At 40.3% G+C, this 16621-nt stretch overlaps 1 protein-coding gene across 10 annotated transcripts in view; it reads left to right on the forward strand.

Annotated features, from left to right (window-relative positions):
• LOC143036952 (UDP-N-acetylglucosamine transporter TMEM241-like) overlaps nt 1-16621 on the forward strand; it is a 37013-nt gene that overhangs the window by 1297 nt on the left and 19095 nt on the right. For 6 of the 10 annotated variants that reach the window (XM_076204994.1, XM_076204995.1, XM_076204991.1 and 3 more), the window contains exons 2-4: nt 6646-6710; nt 7191-7360; nt 8742-8786. In XM_076204994.1, coding sequence (XP_076061109.1) covers nt 7277-7360; nt 8742-8786 — 129 coding nt within the window. In that variant the 5' untranslated portion in view covers nt 6646-6710; nt 7191-7276. Of the gene's footprint in view, nt 1-420; nt 443-6645; nt 6711-7157; nt 7361-8741; nt 8787-16621 lie in introns of those variants that run through there. The other 4 variants (XM_076204992.1, XM_076204997.1, XM_076204996.1 and 1 more) reach the window with 3 other exon arrangements.

A 16621-nucleotide genomic window follows, 5' to 3' on the forward strand; every position in this document is an offset into this window, starting at 1 on the left:
AATTTTGTAAGTTATAATACATCAATGTAATATACATTTTTCATGGTGGAAATGAAAAAAAGTTGTTAAAAGTGATGTACGAATAAATGGAGCTATGACAACTACTAGAGATGTCATCTTTGTTATGATAGATGTGAAGGTGAAAGAAATTAAAGTATGATGGATTTGTCTAACCTAACCCAACCTGCACTTAGTAATACAATATCTGTAATTCAAGAAGTCATCAAAGTCGTTGATTTTGCCAGGGATGTTGACAGCCAGTTTTGGCATCTAATCTAACTGTGGGGTGTCGAGGACTTCAATAGCTAGAAGAATAGCATGAAGCTCAGCTCTGTGGCACCGTTTTAAAAATATGTAGAGTGGTGACATCACTTGGAGTGTGAGAACACCCAGTCCACAACATCAACGCCATCATCAAACTGACTCTACAGATGACAATATGGTATCTCTAACCTATCATTGCTTCTCTGTTCAGTTGTGTATTTGCTTTTAGCAAGGCTTTTTTTTATTGATTTCTGTCAAGAAAAACATATATTAAGTTGATGTATTATAATTTACAAAATAAATGTTTAATTTTCTATTGCTATATTGTATAGGTGTGCACTTTTAAGAAATACTGGGGGACCATCACAAGTCAGATCTCAAATATGGAAGAAATGAATTATAAAAAGAATTATGTGGTTTCATTTTATTTAATATATTTGAAAAAAGTGCTCCAATTCTTCATTTGTAGAAATGTAATAACATATAAAATGGAAAAACTCAGCTACCAATTGGATTATAAGAGTGTAAAAATGTGAAAGAAAAAGCCTCTCAATAATTTGACCATAAAAGTATGAATAAGTGCAATTTAAATCTTGATTCTAGGAGTTTTGTTACTGTCCTTCTTCATGTGTATGTGTATTCTGTTCAGGTTGACCATGATAGTTTGTTAGATGTCTTGATGCAGTGTACTATATAATTTCACTGTTTATATTTATCATTCATAAATTGGATCACAAAGTAGAAAAAAAAGGTTAATTTGGAAAATTATAGCTAGTAACTGGAAAGTGAAAATCAAATATTTCACACCAGAACACAAGTAGAAGTACGGAGAAGGTATTTTAGTATTAGATGTGTGAATCTGTGGAATGAATTGCCAGCAGAACTTGTTAACTGCAGTGATATTGATGTGTTCAAACGAGGTCTTGCAGCTTATCTCGGTGATATATTATTTGATTATATTGCATAAGGCAGTACCAATCGACACCTTGACACAGCTCCATGCAATGTTGCTGCTTATGATACACTATCCAGCCAGTTGCAATTAATATATAAAGGTCATGTGTAGAATTATGGGCTGGCATATCAGCAGAGTGCGGCTTCCTTGCCTACATCATAAGCTGGATGTGGATGGGAAGCCCACCAGGTAAGAGAACCTAACTGAACCTAATCTAATCAACCTATTTGAACTACCTGACTTAGGTTACATTATGTTATAGGTCATCATTCAACAATATTAGCTGGCTTTGTAAAATATTCAGTTCATTACACTTTCATATTCCAATTACTGAATGGGTAATGCAAAACATCATATTTTTACACTTGAATTTTGTAAGAAGATACAGTGGAGGATCCCTTGTCCCTTCACTCCATCCCATATAGTTGCCTTTTATGATACACATGAAAACAAGGTGGCAGAATTCTTTCCCCCTAACAGAGGGATATCAGGAAGAGATAGAATCATAAAAGCTGTAAAGGACAGCTTTAAGGGAACAGTGTAAAGGAGGTAAAAATTTAAGGGGGCAGAAAAGAAGAGTCAAAATGTGTTGAGATTAAAGGGGAGGTTCCAAGTATGGCTAGAGTATAAAATAGCAAGTGAAGAACAGATAAGGGGTAGAAAGAGAGATGGTACTTAGGGTTGATCAAAGAATACTGGAATGGCTTGGTCATATAGAAAGATTGGGTGAAGAAAGACTAGCAAAAAGAGTGTGGAAGGCAAAGATAGATGGAGTAAACTTGAGTTAAAGATGGATGGATGGATGGAGTGAAAGGTGCTGTGGGTACAAAGGTAATAGCTATCAGGGAATAGCAAGGGCTTGAGATAGGTGGGAATGGAGGATGGTTGTTAATGGATGAGAAATTGACATGGCCCAAAGGGATTTTTTGTATGCTTTGTAGATTTGTAGAGAGGATGAGGGGGGAGGTTGCCATATAATAAAACAGTGGGGGTAAACCAATTTCAGGTGTTGGGCCCTGCTGTCGAGGAGCTACATCTTGCTGACTTGAGCATTATGTAGGGGACAGGGATGACCCTTCATCCACAAGGAGCTAAGATAAGAAAGGAAAACAAATGGGTAAATGTGTGTGTGTGTGTGTATCTTGAGTGGACCATCTACTTTATAAGGGCCTTTTGGTATATATATGTACATTTCTACCCTTTCATAATCTAGTTAGTAGTTTGATTTTTTTCCATGTGGCATTTTTTTATATTAGGGATCCAAATGTTGACTTTAGGTTTTTAAGAAAATCCATGGTTTTATATTTCTCCTGGTTAGACAACAGCATCCCAAACATATATAAAAGAGCACACATAATCCCAGTCTTGAAAGCAAACAAACCACCTGAAAATCTTACATCATACAAACCAATCTCACTTCAGTCTACAATATACAAACTAATGGAAAGGCTGATAACAGCAAGAATCAAATCGGAAATACCTACCTCCCCCAACCAACATGGTTTCAAGGAAAGGTCACTCTTCCAGCACTGCTCACGAACATCACACAACAAACGCTGGAAGGATTTATTGAAAAAGACCCATCAAAAGGAACAATTATGGTATAAACAGATAACAAGGGTTTTGACAAGATCCTCAGACATATATTATCCAAAGAGATCAGTGAGACAAACATTCATAACAATGATAAAATGTGGTTAACCAACTTTACAGCAGGAAGACAATGCAGAATAACCCAATACAACCAAATTCCAGGATTTTTTTTTTTTTTATTACTTTCACCATTACTGTTCAATCTCTTCATGAGTGTTCTCCCACTCCAGGACCAGAACTAAACACCAGTGTTGTTGTTGTCGTTCCCTAGACTGTCTGTCCGAGCAGTCCCGTACACCAGTGTTCTTTCGTATGCAGGTGACAATAATAACCCAGGACAGTAAATGCAAAATAGCAGTAAAGAACACCCAAGTATGCATACACAAACTGGAACAGTGGCTCAAAAATAACAGAATGGAAGTTTCAACCCAGAATTCAACAGTGACAGTAATCACTCCAGACAACCACAAGAAAACATTCTATTGTAAAATCAAATGGCCAAATCCTTTGACAGGAAAAGAACCCCAAAATTTTACGGCTCACATTTGATACTTGTATGACTTTCAGCCCATGTATCAAAGACCTGACAACAAAAACCTACGAGAAAACAAATCTACTAAAACCCATCACTACTACTGACTTTGGACAACAGAAAAAACAATAATTGTCTACAAACAATTTATAAGAAACACCCCCAAGTATGCTTCCACTACATGATTCCCAACAGTTAGCAAGATGAACACAGACAATTTATAAATACTACAGAATGGAGCTCTGAGAATAGTAAGAGAATGTATAGAACATCTACATATAGAAACCAAAATCATGTCCATAGAACTATCTATATACCAAAGGCTTTTTCCCCCATACAAGGGAGGTAGCCAAATCAAAAGGCATATACCCATCCACCACCCTTTTCTTCTCATCTTAGCTCTTCATGGATGATGGGTCATCCCTGTATCCTGTCCACAGCAGTAAGACACAGTACAGCCACAGCAAGGCTGTTTCACTTAATTCATGACCCCACCTCTCCATCCCCTTGTGTGGAAAAAGAGAAGACAGGGAGAAATCCCTTTGGGCTGCATCAAAATATCATTCACACATAACCACTTCCTACCTCTCCATCCCCCACCCCCTCCCTTCTTTGCATAACAGTATCATCTATACACAGCCATTCTCCACTCACCCCTATCACCTGCTTTCTCCTTTACCTGCTTGATAGATATTCCCCTCTTGCTCAATTACCCTTTCACCCCATCCATCCATCTCATCTCCAGTTGTCCTCTTAAGTTCACTCCATCCACCTCTGGCTTCCATAACATCTTTTACTAATCTTTCTTCACTCATTCTTTCAATGTGTCCAAACCATTCCAATACTCTTTCATCAGCCCTATTTGCCATCTCCTTTTCCACCCCAGCTCTCCACTTCACCTTCTTGTTTCTCACTCTGTCCAACCTAGTAACTCCTACCATACTTCTCAGAACACCACAAGAAAATGGCAGGAACACAATTCTACACCAGAACTTTAAATACCTCATGCCCATAAAATACAACTAGGTAAATACATTTAACAAGCACCACTGACAGAATGCAACAAAATATTACACCAGCAGCATACTAAAGATATATAATAAGCTATCACCTTTACCACACAAAACATTGAGACACAAACACATACACATTCAATTTACTAAAAAAGTTCTTCAAGAAAGACCACCAAACTCAATACTCAGACATAAGCTTCACAGAGAAAACACCTCCCACACCTGACAAAAACCACATTGGTATGCCTGGACCCAGGACACCATCCTGCAACAAGTGAGTACCAGCACAGAATAGGTCTGGCCATAGATCCAGACTGCCACAGATGCAACCACCACACAGAACACATCATACTACAATGCCCCATTCTAGCAATCACCAGACACCAACTCAACATAACTTCCTTAAATGATATATTGTTCCACCTGGAGGTTGTTCCTGGTTTCCTGAATGCTGTAGGTCTTCTGCAAAAGTGACCGTGGGCAACAGATTAATTGACTGATTTAACCCATTTTTGGGCAGGAATTGTATGTTTATACAATAAAAGGAGCAAAGGGATCTAAGAAAAATTTAGCAGCTTGCCATGATATTTGGCCATTTTCTTGCAAACTGAACAATTATGATGGAAACTATATAAAGAAAAACCCCTAGATTTTCACCCTCGGTAAGTGATGATAATAAATGACTTTCCAGAAGAATTGGAATAGATGCCTCTAGGAGGATCTTTGGATATGTACGGTTGAGCCAGATGTGGTGTAGGACAAAGCTGGAGGAGTTTTTCATGAGCAGTCATTGGTCTTAAACTGGCCCATTGACCTATGTTGTAGTATGATGGTTCATTGCTCCAATCATTGATTCAGTTGCCTTGAGTTTCACTAAATGGAAAACCTGCAGTCCCACAGTGGCTGGTAATGGTCCTCAGAACCTCCTACAGATCTCTATGGGGAGAAAGTGTGTACTGTTGTCTGTGTTGTATCAGCGTGGGACTATTTCTGTGTCACCGGCTGAAAGTGATGGGAAGAGGAGAGAAGTCACTGGTTATCAGCTCCCCATGTGAGAAAAAGTATAAGAAATGCAATTGAAGTTAACAGAGATCTTAGGTTCATTCTAAAGACCTAGAGTCCCTCAAGGCTGTACATTCTGATGGAGGGGAGGGTGTTGACAGGTTTTGAAAATAGGCAGCTTTGTTATCCATTTTGCAGATACCCATCACTGATCCTGCCACTGCTTCAGTAATTCTAAAATCACAAAACTTTCTGTAATGGTTATGCTTTATACAAAGTACAAGTCACAAGATATGTAAGAATGAGGTTGTAATTTTCAACCATTTCAGCAGCAGGTCCAGATAGTAAGAAGAAATTTGTTGAACCACTAGTGGTCCTAATAAAACTATTTCTGACAGACTCTTAAGAATGGCTATATTCCTGGATCTTTGAAGACTGTAGATACTGTGCCAGTTCACAAAGATGGAAATATAGAAATGCTTGTCAATTGTCATTCTATACCTCAAATTCCAGACATGTGTAAACCTTTTGAGGGTGTTGCAAAGCAATTGTTAGTTAAATACCTGAAAATATGGATTTCATGAATGAAAAACATCATGGCCTCCAAGGAGATAGATTATGCTTGTTTGCCCATGTTAACGGGGGAAATAGCCTAAGCTGGAACCATACTTGTATCCAAAACATATATATCATTTACTGAAACCCTTTTCTTCTTACAAAGAGGTGACCAGCCAAGCCATGCACCCACCCTTCATGTATCATACACCTGTTCAACACCTATTTGTTTTCCCTTTTATCTGAGATTGTGGATGCCCACTGCCCAGGTCAGAAGCACTTTAGCAAGATACAGCACTTCCACAGCAGAGCCAAATGGCTGAATTTGGTTTACCCCTACTGTTTCATTACATGGCAATCTTCCTCCCCTTCATCAACTCCAAAATTTATAGAGCAGACTGCTTTGCCAGACAGTCTGTAGGGAACAACAACAACAATCCAAATTTTCTTCAAAGAAAGGTTTGAGAAGACTGTTGCCAACCACTGTGGAGATGTGGGTTTTCAGTCTCTGAAACTTGAGGCAACAACTATTGCAATACTCTGTTAGTGTCCACTAGATATCTAGAATGATGCTGTGGTTGGGTTGATGAGAAAAATAGAAGATATGGATTTTTTGTTACTCTAGCATAATTTTATAAATGCATTAAAGTACAGTATATTGTTTTTGTATATAGTTTCCTGTTTTTGTTGATTAATATTAATGTCTAAGTCAGATTGTTCTTGCTTTTCAGGAGCCTTGAAGAGAAAAATGCTATAGAGCTGATGCCAAAGGTGGACTTCCACATCGTAGTCTCAGGTGCTTATAAAATCAGGAGGAAGATTTGAAGCCGAAAATGTTGACATAAATCAGCAGTCTTGTGCATCTTGATCAGCCTGGTTTCACCCTACTTGCCTTGCTCAACTTGAACTGTCTTAATCTTATATCACCCCACCCCACTTAACCTTGTCTTGCTGTACTCTACCTTATATGGCCAAACTTGATCTGATTGAAGTGAAATAAAGATTCTTGTACATTCACAAAGTTTGATACTGTTCTGACATTCCAAGCTAAGTTAATTGCTCTAGTCCAGTGTGTGTTTTTGTTTTCTTTAACTTGTTGAAACATGCTGTACTCTTACTCTACTGCACATCTCTGGGTCTTACTTTCAATTGAAATCAATCCCTTGGTTTAGCTCAGTCTAAGTTCTTATTGAGGTCTTCTCTAATGTGTGACCTTGACCTCCTCAATTTTTATTTGAGCCAGTTCAACACAACCTACCCTCAACCACCCCTCCAGGAAACTCACTGATTCACTGCAGCACAAACATTTGAGTCTCCCGTCCAGTACATGAGGGGTTGGGGTCAAGGCAGTGCACAACCCAAATGAGCAGCATGAGCCTTGTAAAGCAGCCCATTGACCTCATCATCTACTTCATCCTCTTCGGCACATCTATCTTTGTTAATAAGGTGAATTTTGGGTGGGATTTATTTTTATTTTTATAGAATTAAAGAAGCTCAAAAAGAAGCTTCGTTGAAGCAATAGAAATGTTGGGAAAAAACATCAGAATTAAAGGAACAGTTTTGTAAAATAATTTATCATAACCCATTTAGAAGTTTTACATTAATAAGATATATTGTTTTCCTGAAGAAACAGTCATTGTGTAATGGATCATAATCACAGGAAGTTTGCCTATATTTTCAAGGAACTAAACATGTAGAATTAAAGTTTTATTCATATTGGCAGTAGGATGTGGAGTTGAGCTTTTAATTAATCAAATATTTATAGATTGCTTTTATATGTATAACTTTGAAAATGCCTGAAAACTCAGAAAACATGTATCTAGTACTTCAGCATAAAAAAGTAAGCAGAAGTTTAGTATGTAAATATCTACATTTGTAGTGCTTAGAATATAAAGAGTAAATGAGTGCATAATTCAAGTAAACGGCATGATACAGTGCATGCATTTATGGAATATAAACATGGTTAATTGCTATAGATATAATTCATGAATAATAACATTACTGTGGAAAGATTTGTATTACTACAGGATTAGTGATTATATTTGTCTTATGCCATAAATTACTGGTTCTCAAACTCTAGGGTGCAGGTCCTAGAACTTAGTTTTTTAGAATGAGATGTTCATTACATGCAGTAGATGCATGTATATCACATTTGATATGATTCAGATTTTTTTTTTCTTTTTTTCAGAAAATTGAATTATCTTGGTTTTCATGTATTTGACTGTTCATTGTGTACCTGTCATTCATTAAATACATGGACTTGTTGAAAAGTTTAAGAACAGGGCTGAGTGGGACTATGTACACTGTCAGTGCCTCAAAGTTTGGGAACCACTGCTATAAATAATGTCAAGTGTTTTAGTATTTTGATGGCATAGTTTTCATCAATGAATTTTTTTTATCTAAAATTAGTTAAGCCCTTTTAATGAAATAGTTTCTGGGGCACTGACTATTATTCATATGCACTCCATATATCAAGGACCTCAGCAACCTCTATAAACCAGAGTTATGCATCATTCTTTTATGTGTGGAGACTATTCACCACTCACAGAGGAATGCTGAGCCACTATTAAACTTCTGTTCCTCTTTCCTGCTGCCCATCTTAAATCTTTTTACCACCCATAGGATTCTGTCTCTTTTCTCAGTACTTCTGTGGAGGGAAGGGGGATATACCTCCATGTTCCACTATGGTATAAAAGGTGACTTGATAGGGTGAAGTAATTGCTCTGGGAAGATGACCCCAAAGAGAACCATTCTATGTGGAGTGGTTGGTGAACTTGTTCAGTTTGTTTTAGGAACAATTAATCCTAATTCCTCAGATCTCTTGCAGGAGACCCATAGCTCAGGTGACTGGCAAGAGCCACTGGATTGGCCTGTGAGTCACCCAGTGAAAAAATATTGTGTTGTTGTCTGGGGTTTGTTAATGTAGGGCAGTGTAAGATGAAGTATTCAGTCTCTTCTGTGCGATAGTTGCATCTGGGGTTGTATGCCTTTGTAATCAATCTTATTTTGTGTTGGTATTGTCTTAGTGCTGGATGATAACCAGAAAACAGTCATGCTAGTGTGGTTCTTACTTCTCTTGGGAGAGATTATTCTATGGGGCTAAAATCTGGAAGGATTTTAGTGTTTGTTGACCATCGAGTGTAAGTGTTACTTTGTATGGATGTGTTGTGTGGTGCTGGTAGATGATTGTTGTAGATGTAAGAGTAGTATGCTGCTTTTTTCATGTAGCTGGTTATGCTTGTTTGATGTAAGGAGATGAGTGAGTAGGAGTAAAGGTGTACTTATCATTTTCATATGGTATTCTATGAGAAGGATTTTGGTTTCTATGTGCTGGTGTTCTGTTTGGGTGATTTTGTGCATTCTATTATTATCCTCAGTGCCTTACTTGTTTGATTTATAAGTTGTCTATGTTTTCTTAGTTGTTGGGAACTGTGCTGTACAAGCAAATTTGAGTGTGGTTCTCAAGAATTGTTTGTAGATTGTGTTGATAACTGATTCAAGTATGGTTTTTTCTTTTTCTTTCCTTTTCAGTAATTTTTACTGTTAGTTTTTTAATGTGTGGGCTGAAGGTTATGTTAGTTTTTAGGCTATCTGGAAATTCAACACCTCCTTGCTGACGGAAAATCAGTGAGGGAGCTGGATTAGTTGCTGACAACTCAACCATACCATAATGAATCCTCATCAGATTATATTGAGCACAATAGGTACTCATAGGTACTCGCATGAATAGAAGGGTTTGGTCATTCAGTTTTACTATTGTATGTTATGTTTTTTTGATTTGTGATTGTCTGGAGTGAGTAATATTACTGGTGATTTTTGAAGGAAGGCCTCTGTTCTATTATTTCTGAGTCATTGCTCTAGATTGTCTAAGGCTTGGATGTTCTCAGTTGCCATTTTGTAGTTGCTATGCTAATTCATTATTTTCAGATCATCTGCATGTGTGAATGCTTTGGTGTTAAGTTCTGGATCTTGTGTTGGGAGGCCACATGTGAAGAGGTTGTTGTTGTTGTTGTTGTCGTTCCCTAGACTGTCTGTCCGAGCAGTCCCGTCTCCCCAAGGAAGGCCACAGCCGAAACTGGGTTTTCCCACAAATCCTTTATAGAGTGTATGTTGTGTTGTTTGCGTGCATGATTGTGTATAATGCAGTCTTCCATTATGTGTTGTATGGTATGGGGTGAAGTGTTACATCCTGGGCAGCTGTTCACAACACGGTCGTCCAGCCTCTTCTGGTAGCTTAGAAGTGCTGGGTGGTGACCGCATCGCAGTCTGGCCAAGTGGACTCTGTCCTTTCGTGGGAGAGAGGATTCAGAAGGGTGGATATCAGGGGGTCTGGCATGCAGCAGTGTGTTGTCTTTCAGTGTGTTAATGGAGCGGTGAGTGATATGATTATGAATATGTTTCCGGAGGCTGGTATTTGGTGGTTGTGGAGGAAGAGAAGAGAGTATCTGTGCGTAATAAAGGTCTTTGGGTGTAGTTTTAATGTTTCTTGGTGTGTGTGGGTGTTCTGCTATGTAGTGTAGCGGGTGTGATGTGTTTGTGGTGGCTGCAGCAAGTGTTTGTGTGCCTCTCATGTCGAGGTGGTCCTTGACTTTGAGGACTTTTGTTTCATGGTGTAAATGGTCTGTAGGTGATGTATTTGTGCAGCCTGTAATTGTTTTTAGGGCTTTGTTTTGTATGATTTGAAGGGTGTTGTGGTGTGTCTCACTGAGATTAGGAGCCCATGCAGGACTCGCATAATTCATCACTGAGCGTATGCATTGTTTGTATATTGTTATATTAGTTTCTTTGTTTTGTCCAAATGTTGTTCCAGTGATTGACTTAAGTGCGTTAAGTCTAGGTGTGCATTTGTTTTTTATGTTTGTGAGGTGTTGTTTGAAAGACATGGATGTATCGTATGTTACACCAAGAATTTTCGGTGTGTTTGTGTGTGTGCTATTAGAGTGTTGTTGATGTAGAGATGAGGTATGTATTTGTGTTCTTTTGTCCAGTTGGTGAGAAGTGTTGCTGTAGGTTTGGTTGGAGCTATTTTGAGTCTGTTTGTGATGAACCATGTGTTGAGTGTGTCAAGGTAAGGCTGGATTATTTCTGCAGCTTTGTCTGTGTTACGATGTGTGCATGTGATTGTTATGTCGTCTGCGTAGGAAGAGATTTGTATTTCTGAGGTGTCTGGCGTGGGTAAGTCATGCATGTATAGATTAAATAATGTGGGGGATAGAACTGAGCCCTGTGGTACTCCGTTCTTAATGTTTCTGATGTGCGATGATTGGCCATTATATGACACATGAGCATTCCTGCCTGCCAGATAATTGGCCAGCCATCTTTTGGTGTTATTGTGCATGTCTGTGTTATATATTTTATTTGTTAGGTTGTGGCGGGGATAGCATCAAAAGCTTTACTAATGTCCAATGTTATAAGAAGTGTTCTGTGGTGGGGCCTATCTGAATTGATGCCATCTAAAATTCTTTGTGTGAGGTTTGTCAGAAGAGTGTTTGTGGAGTGTAGTGGCCTAAAACCGTGTTGTGAGTCAGCAAGGGGAATATATGGTGTGACAAGTTTAAGTATTAGGCGTTCAATGACTTTAGAGGGGGTGCAGAGAAGTGTGATTGGGCGGTGCGATGTTGGGATTGTTGGGTCTTTGTTTGGTTTTGGAATGGTGATTATTTTACCATGCTTCCAGATGTCGGGTATAGTGTTGTGTGAATAGCTGTAGTTTGCAATGTTTGTGAGTGCGTGTATACCTTGTGGTCCAATGTGTTTTAGGTGGATGTTGCTTATGTTATCAGGGCCACAGGCAGATGAGTGCTTGAGATTATGCATTATGAGTTTTGTCTGACTGTCTATGAAGGGTGTATAGTCTGAGTCTGTGGGGAAGTCTTTCTTACGTCGAATGGTGCGTCGGTCGTCAGGGTGAGATGTAAGATGGCTCGTCTGTGCAAAATGACGTATGAGTGCGTTTGCTTGTTGTCTGTTTGAGGGTAGATTATCTGTTGTTGTGATTATTGCTGCGTGAGAGCGTGTAGTGTTAGTGTTGGATAGTGTGATGCTGTTGAGTGTTTTGTACAATTTGCTGGTGTTTGTTTTGTGATCAAGTGTATTGATAAAGTTTTGCCAATTTTGTGTTTTTTGTTCATGTATTTTATTGGCAATCACAGTGTTTAGTGTTTGTATTTGGTCTGCTATGTTTTGAGGGATAGGTGTGGGGGTATCGTGTTTAAGTGTGTCACGTTGTCTGATGAGGCCTTGGATTTCTGGTGTGAAGTTGGGGTTGTGTGATTTTCTGTTGCCTCTAGGGATGTATCTCTTGTCTGCGTTTTGTATGATTGTATTAAAAGCGTGCACAGCATTGTTTATGTTTGTGATTGGTGTACTGTTAAGTGTTTCAAAATGTTGTTCTGTCTCTTTAGTAAAGGCTTCCCAGTTAGCTCTCTTGTAATTGGTGTAAGTGTGTCTGTGGCCAGCTGGGGTGCATCTTGTTTTGGTGGTGATGATGATTGGAAGGTGGTCAGAGCCAAGGGCTCCGACCACTCTCCATGATGTTGTTGGGGTTAGGCAGGGGGAGCAAAAGGTGATATCAGGAGAGGAGGGAGTGTAGAGGGCTTGGTATGGGATATGTGTATGATTATGCGTGTTGTTCATGATAGTCAATGAGTCGAATTGAGTCTGTATATCAAGCCCTCTGTCTGTGTCAGGGTTGTCGACAAACCAGGCAGACGACTTGGCGTTGAAGTCACCACCCATGATCAGGTTGGGGATTGAGGTTAGTTGGCTGAGTTGAGGTCTGAAGGTGTTTGGAACTGTGGGGGATGATTGGGGGGGAATGTACATGTTAACTATTGTTAGTGTTGAATTGTTGCCTGTGCGGATACGAATGGATTGGGTTTCTGTTGTGTTATCTGTGGTAGGGAGGAGAATTTTGGTTGTGGCACTTGTGTCCACAAAACAGATGGAATGGTGGATCAGGGTGATGAGTCCACCGCCATTGCCGTCAGTCCGGTCTTGTCTGATGGTGGTGTAATTATGAAATGATGGTGTTTTGTGTGAGTGTCTTAATTTTGTTTCTTGTAAAATTGCAATGTGTATGTTGTGTTGTTTAAGAAAGTGTTCAAGTTCATGTTTTTTAGTGTTGATACCGTCAATGTTGTGTTGTAATATGTTGATGTTGTGTGTTTTGTATGTGTTGTATGTTGCCGTTTGGGGTTGAGGTTGGGGTGGTAGTGGGGAAGGTGTAGGATCTGGGTCAGAGGGGGGGAAAGGAGAGATCAGGGACAAAGGAAGGGGAGTACTAATCGGGGGTAAGGGCAAAGGGAAATTGGGAGTGGGTAAGGGTGTTGGCTGTGGTTGGGGAGGTGGGATTGGGGTTACTGGAGGGCAGGTAGAACATGTCCAAGTGTTTGTGTATTGGTTTGTGTCAGCAAGTGTTGTACAAGTGAGGTGGGCCCAGTTTTTGCACATATTGCACTGAACTGAGCCCTTTGTCTGTCTGCTCGAAGTAATGGGTTTAGAGCATGTTGGGCATGTGTATTTTGTGGTGGGCCCAGGATTGCTCTCTACATCTCCGGCTAAAAGTAGAAGAAGAGGGGTGATCGCCGGAAAATGACCCCTCAGTGCAGAAAAAACGTAACATTGTGTGTTGGAAAAAAAAGGATTGTGGTACTCCCCCAGGTAGGCGTAGCTCCTCCTTGGGGATCGGTGCCATCTGCGTAGAGCTGATGGCCAGGGGTGGTTGCTGCTGATTGGCCCCCAACTTTTGGGGTTGGGGGGTGGTCCCACGACGTAGACGTTGCAGCTCCAGGACCTGTGAAGAGGTTGAATGGTGCTGATGGGAGAAATGCTTTTTGGCATACTCCACTGAACAACCTTTTAGTCCCAGAATATTGGTTGTTTTGAGTTACTTATTGTATAGTCTTTTGGTAATGGAAATTTGGTTATTTTGCGTTTCTTTGTGTTACTCTGCATTGTCTACCAGTTAAGAAGTTTGTTAGTTATTTCTTATCATTATTGTGGTTGTCTGACTCAATGATCTTTAATGAAAGTATGTGTCTAGGAACTTTCTCAAATAAAGATGTGTTGGTATCTATTGCTACCATTGGCATTCTTTCTGGTGGTGCTTTCTTGTTAAAGCCCAGCAGCTTCTGTTGTGTAATATTTGTGAGAAGTGTGCTGGCAGAGTGGCCCTTCTTGAATTCATGGTGCTCTGGGGAGGTGGATAGTTTAGGTTTGTTACCTCCTCCTACTAATTTTTCTGTTAACATGGATGTGGTAGATAGTAATGAGACAGGTCTGTAGGATACTGGTTTCTGGTGGTTTGTTTAGACACGGGATGAAAGGGGCTTTGGGGAAGAGAGGAATGTCTGTTGAGGAAGGATGGGAGAGGACAGAAGATAGGGGTGAATGGAGAATGGTTGTATATGGATGATGTTGTGATGCATGAGGTGGAATGGGTGGGGGGATGGGGGGTGAGGTAGTATGTGTGAGCAAATTTTGACGCAGCCTGAAGGGATTTCTCCCCGTCTTCTCCTTTATGCATGGGGGGACGGAGAGGGGGGGTTGCCGATTTAATGAAGTGGCCTTGCTGTGGATGTTCTGTATCTTGTGACACTGCTTCTGACCCAGGGCAGTGGACAAGGTGCAGGGATGACCCGTCATCCAGGAGGTGCTAAGATAAGAGGGAGAGTGGAGGGTATGTGGAGTGTATTCAGAGATGGAATGGGTGGGAATGATTTTATGCCTTTTCCTTTTTGGCTACCTCCCTTGTAAGGGGGAAAAATCCTTGGTATATGTATGTATGTATGTTGTTTAGTTTTGATATGAGTATTATAGGTGCTGTTTTCCAGGTTATTGGAGTGTTGTTGAACAACTAGGAGTGGTTGAATGTATTAATGTCAATGCTTTTAGTCCATTAGGGCCAAAGTGTTTTAGATGTTTGAGGTCTAGGCCTTCTGCATAGGAGTTTTTAAATTTCTTTATTGCCCCTCTTACATCTTTGTTAGAGAAAGGGATTGTAGTGTCTGTGTCTAGTTTGATTTTTCATATTACATACATACATATACCAAGGCTTTTTCCCCCTTCCAAGGGAGGTAGCCAAAAAGGGAAAGGCATAAAAACACTCCCACCCATTTCATCCCTAAATACCCTCCACACCCCTCCCACCCTTCCTCTCATCTGAGCACCTCCTGGATGACGGGTCATCCCTGCACCCTGCCCACCGCCCTGGGTCAGAAGCAGTGTCGCAAGACACAGCACATCCACAGCAAGGCCGCTTCATTTAATCGGCGACCCCCCCTCTCCGTCCCCCTTTGCATATAAGGCGAGGACGGGGAGAAATCCCTTCGGGCTGCGTCAAAATTTACTCACACATACTACCCCACCCCCCACCCCCCGCCCATTCCTCCTCATGCAGTCACAACATCATCCATATACAACCCTTCTCCACTCACTCCTGTCTTCTGTCCTCTCCCGTCCTTCCTCAACAGACATTCCCCTCTTCCCCAAAGCCCCCTTCACCCCATCCATCCACCTCATCCTAGGATGTCCCCTCATGTTCACTCCCTCCACATCTGCCTTCCATACCTCTTTTACTAGTCTTTCTTCACTCATTCTTTCCATGTGTCCAAACCATCCTAATATTCTTTCATCAACCCTATCTCCCAAATCCTTTTTTACCCCTGTTCTCCTCCTCACCTCCTCATTTCTCACTCTATCCAGCCTAGTAACCCCCACCATACTTCTCAGACACCTCATCTCAAACACATTCAAACTCCTTCTCTCTTCTTCTCTTATGTTCCACGTTTCTGCCCCATACAGTGCTGTTGGCACAATCACTCCTTCATACAGTCTCCTCTTCGCATCCATTCCCAAATGTCTATTCCTCATTACACTCTTTAAACCACCAAGGCATTTACTCGCTTCTCTCAATCTACATTCTACCTCCACCTTCACTCCACCTTTTCCTGCTACACTTGCACCCAAGTATCTAAAACTATCCACTTCCTCCAGTCGCTCTCCCTTAATGTTCACTTCCAGTCTACTGCCACTTTCACCCCTTGTACATCTCAGCACCTTACTTTTACCCACATTTATCTTTAGCTTTCTTCTATCACATACTCTCCCAAACTCTGCCACCAGCTTCCTCAATCCCTCCTCTGACCCTGCCACGAGCGCAGTGTCGTCCGCAAACAACAGCTGGCTCACCTCCCACTTTTCTCCATTTTCTTTAACCATCTCCAATCCCTGACTCACTACCCTAGCATTCACCTCTCGCACCACTCCATCCATGTATAAGTTGAACAGCCAGGGCGACATATTGCTTTAGTTATTTTCCTATTTTGTGAAGTTTTGGGCTTGAAATTTGTTCATGGGAGGTATTTGTTAATGATATAACATTGGTATTTTGATGATGGCACTTTTCTTTGCATTGCTCCAACTGCTTCATTAGTTGGGTTTGATTCTGAGTTTTTTATGGTTTTCCATATCTATTTATTATGTTTTCCAATCTGTTGTATTTGTGCACTTTTCCCAGTTTTCTTTGTTGTCTATTAGTGTTATGTTATCGTTTTTTTTCTTTCTTTTGTTGAGGTGGTTATCTCTGTAGTGTAGTTAGGGTTTTTTTTTTTTCTGTAGCCTCTTGGAATATATTTTTTGATAGCTTTCTGAATAGTCATTGCTATTTCTTCTGCTGCTCTTTTGATGGACGGAAATTGGTCTGTA

This window comes from Oratosquilla oratoria, chromosome 21, assembly GCF_046742065.1.
Source record: "Oratosquilla oratoria isolate Oo_2021 chromosome 21, ASM4674206v1, whole genome shotgun sequence".
Taxonomy (NCBI): domain Eukaryota; kingdom Metazoa; phylum Arthropoda; class Malacostraca; order Stomatopoda; family Squillidae; genus Oratosquilla; species Oratosquilla oratoria.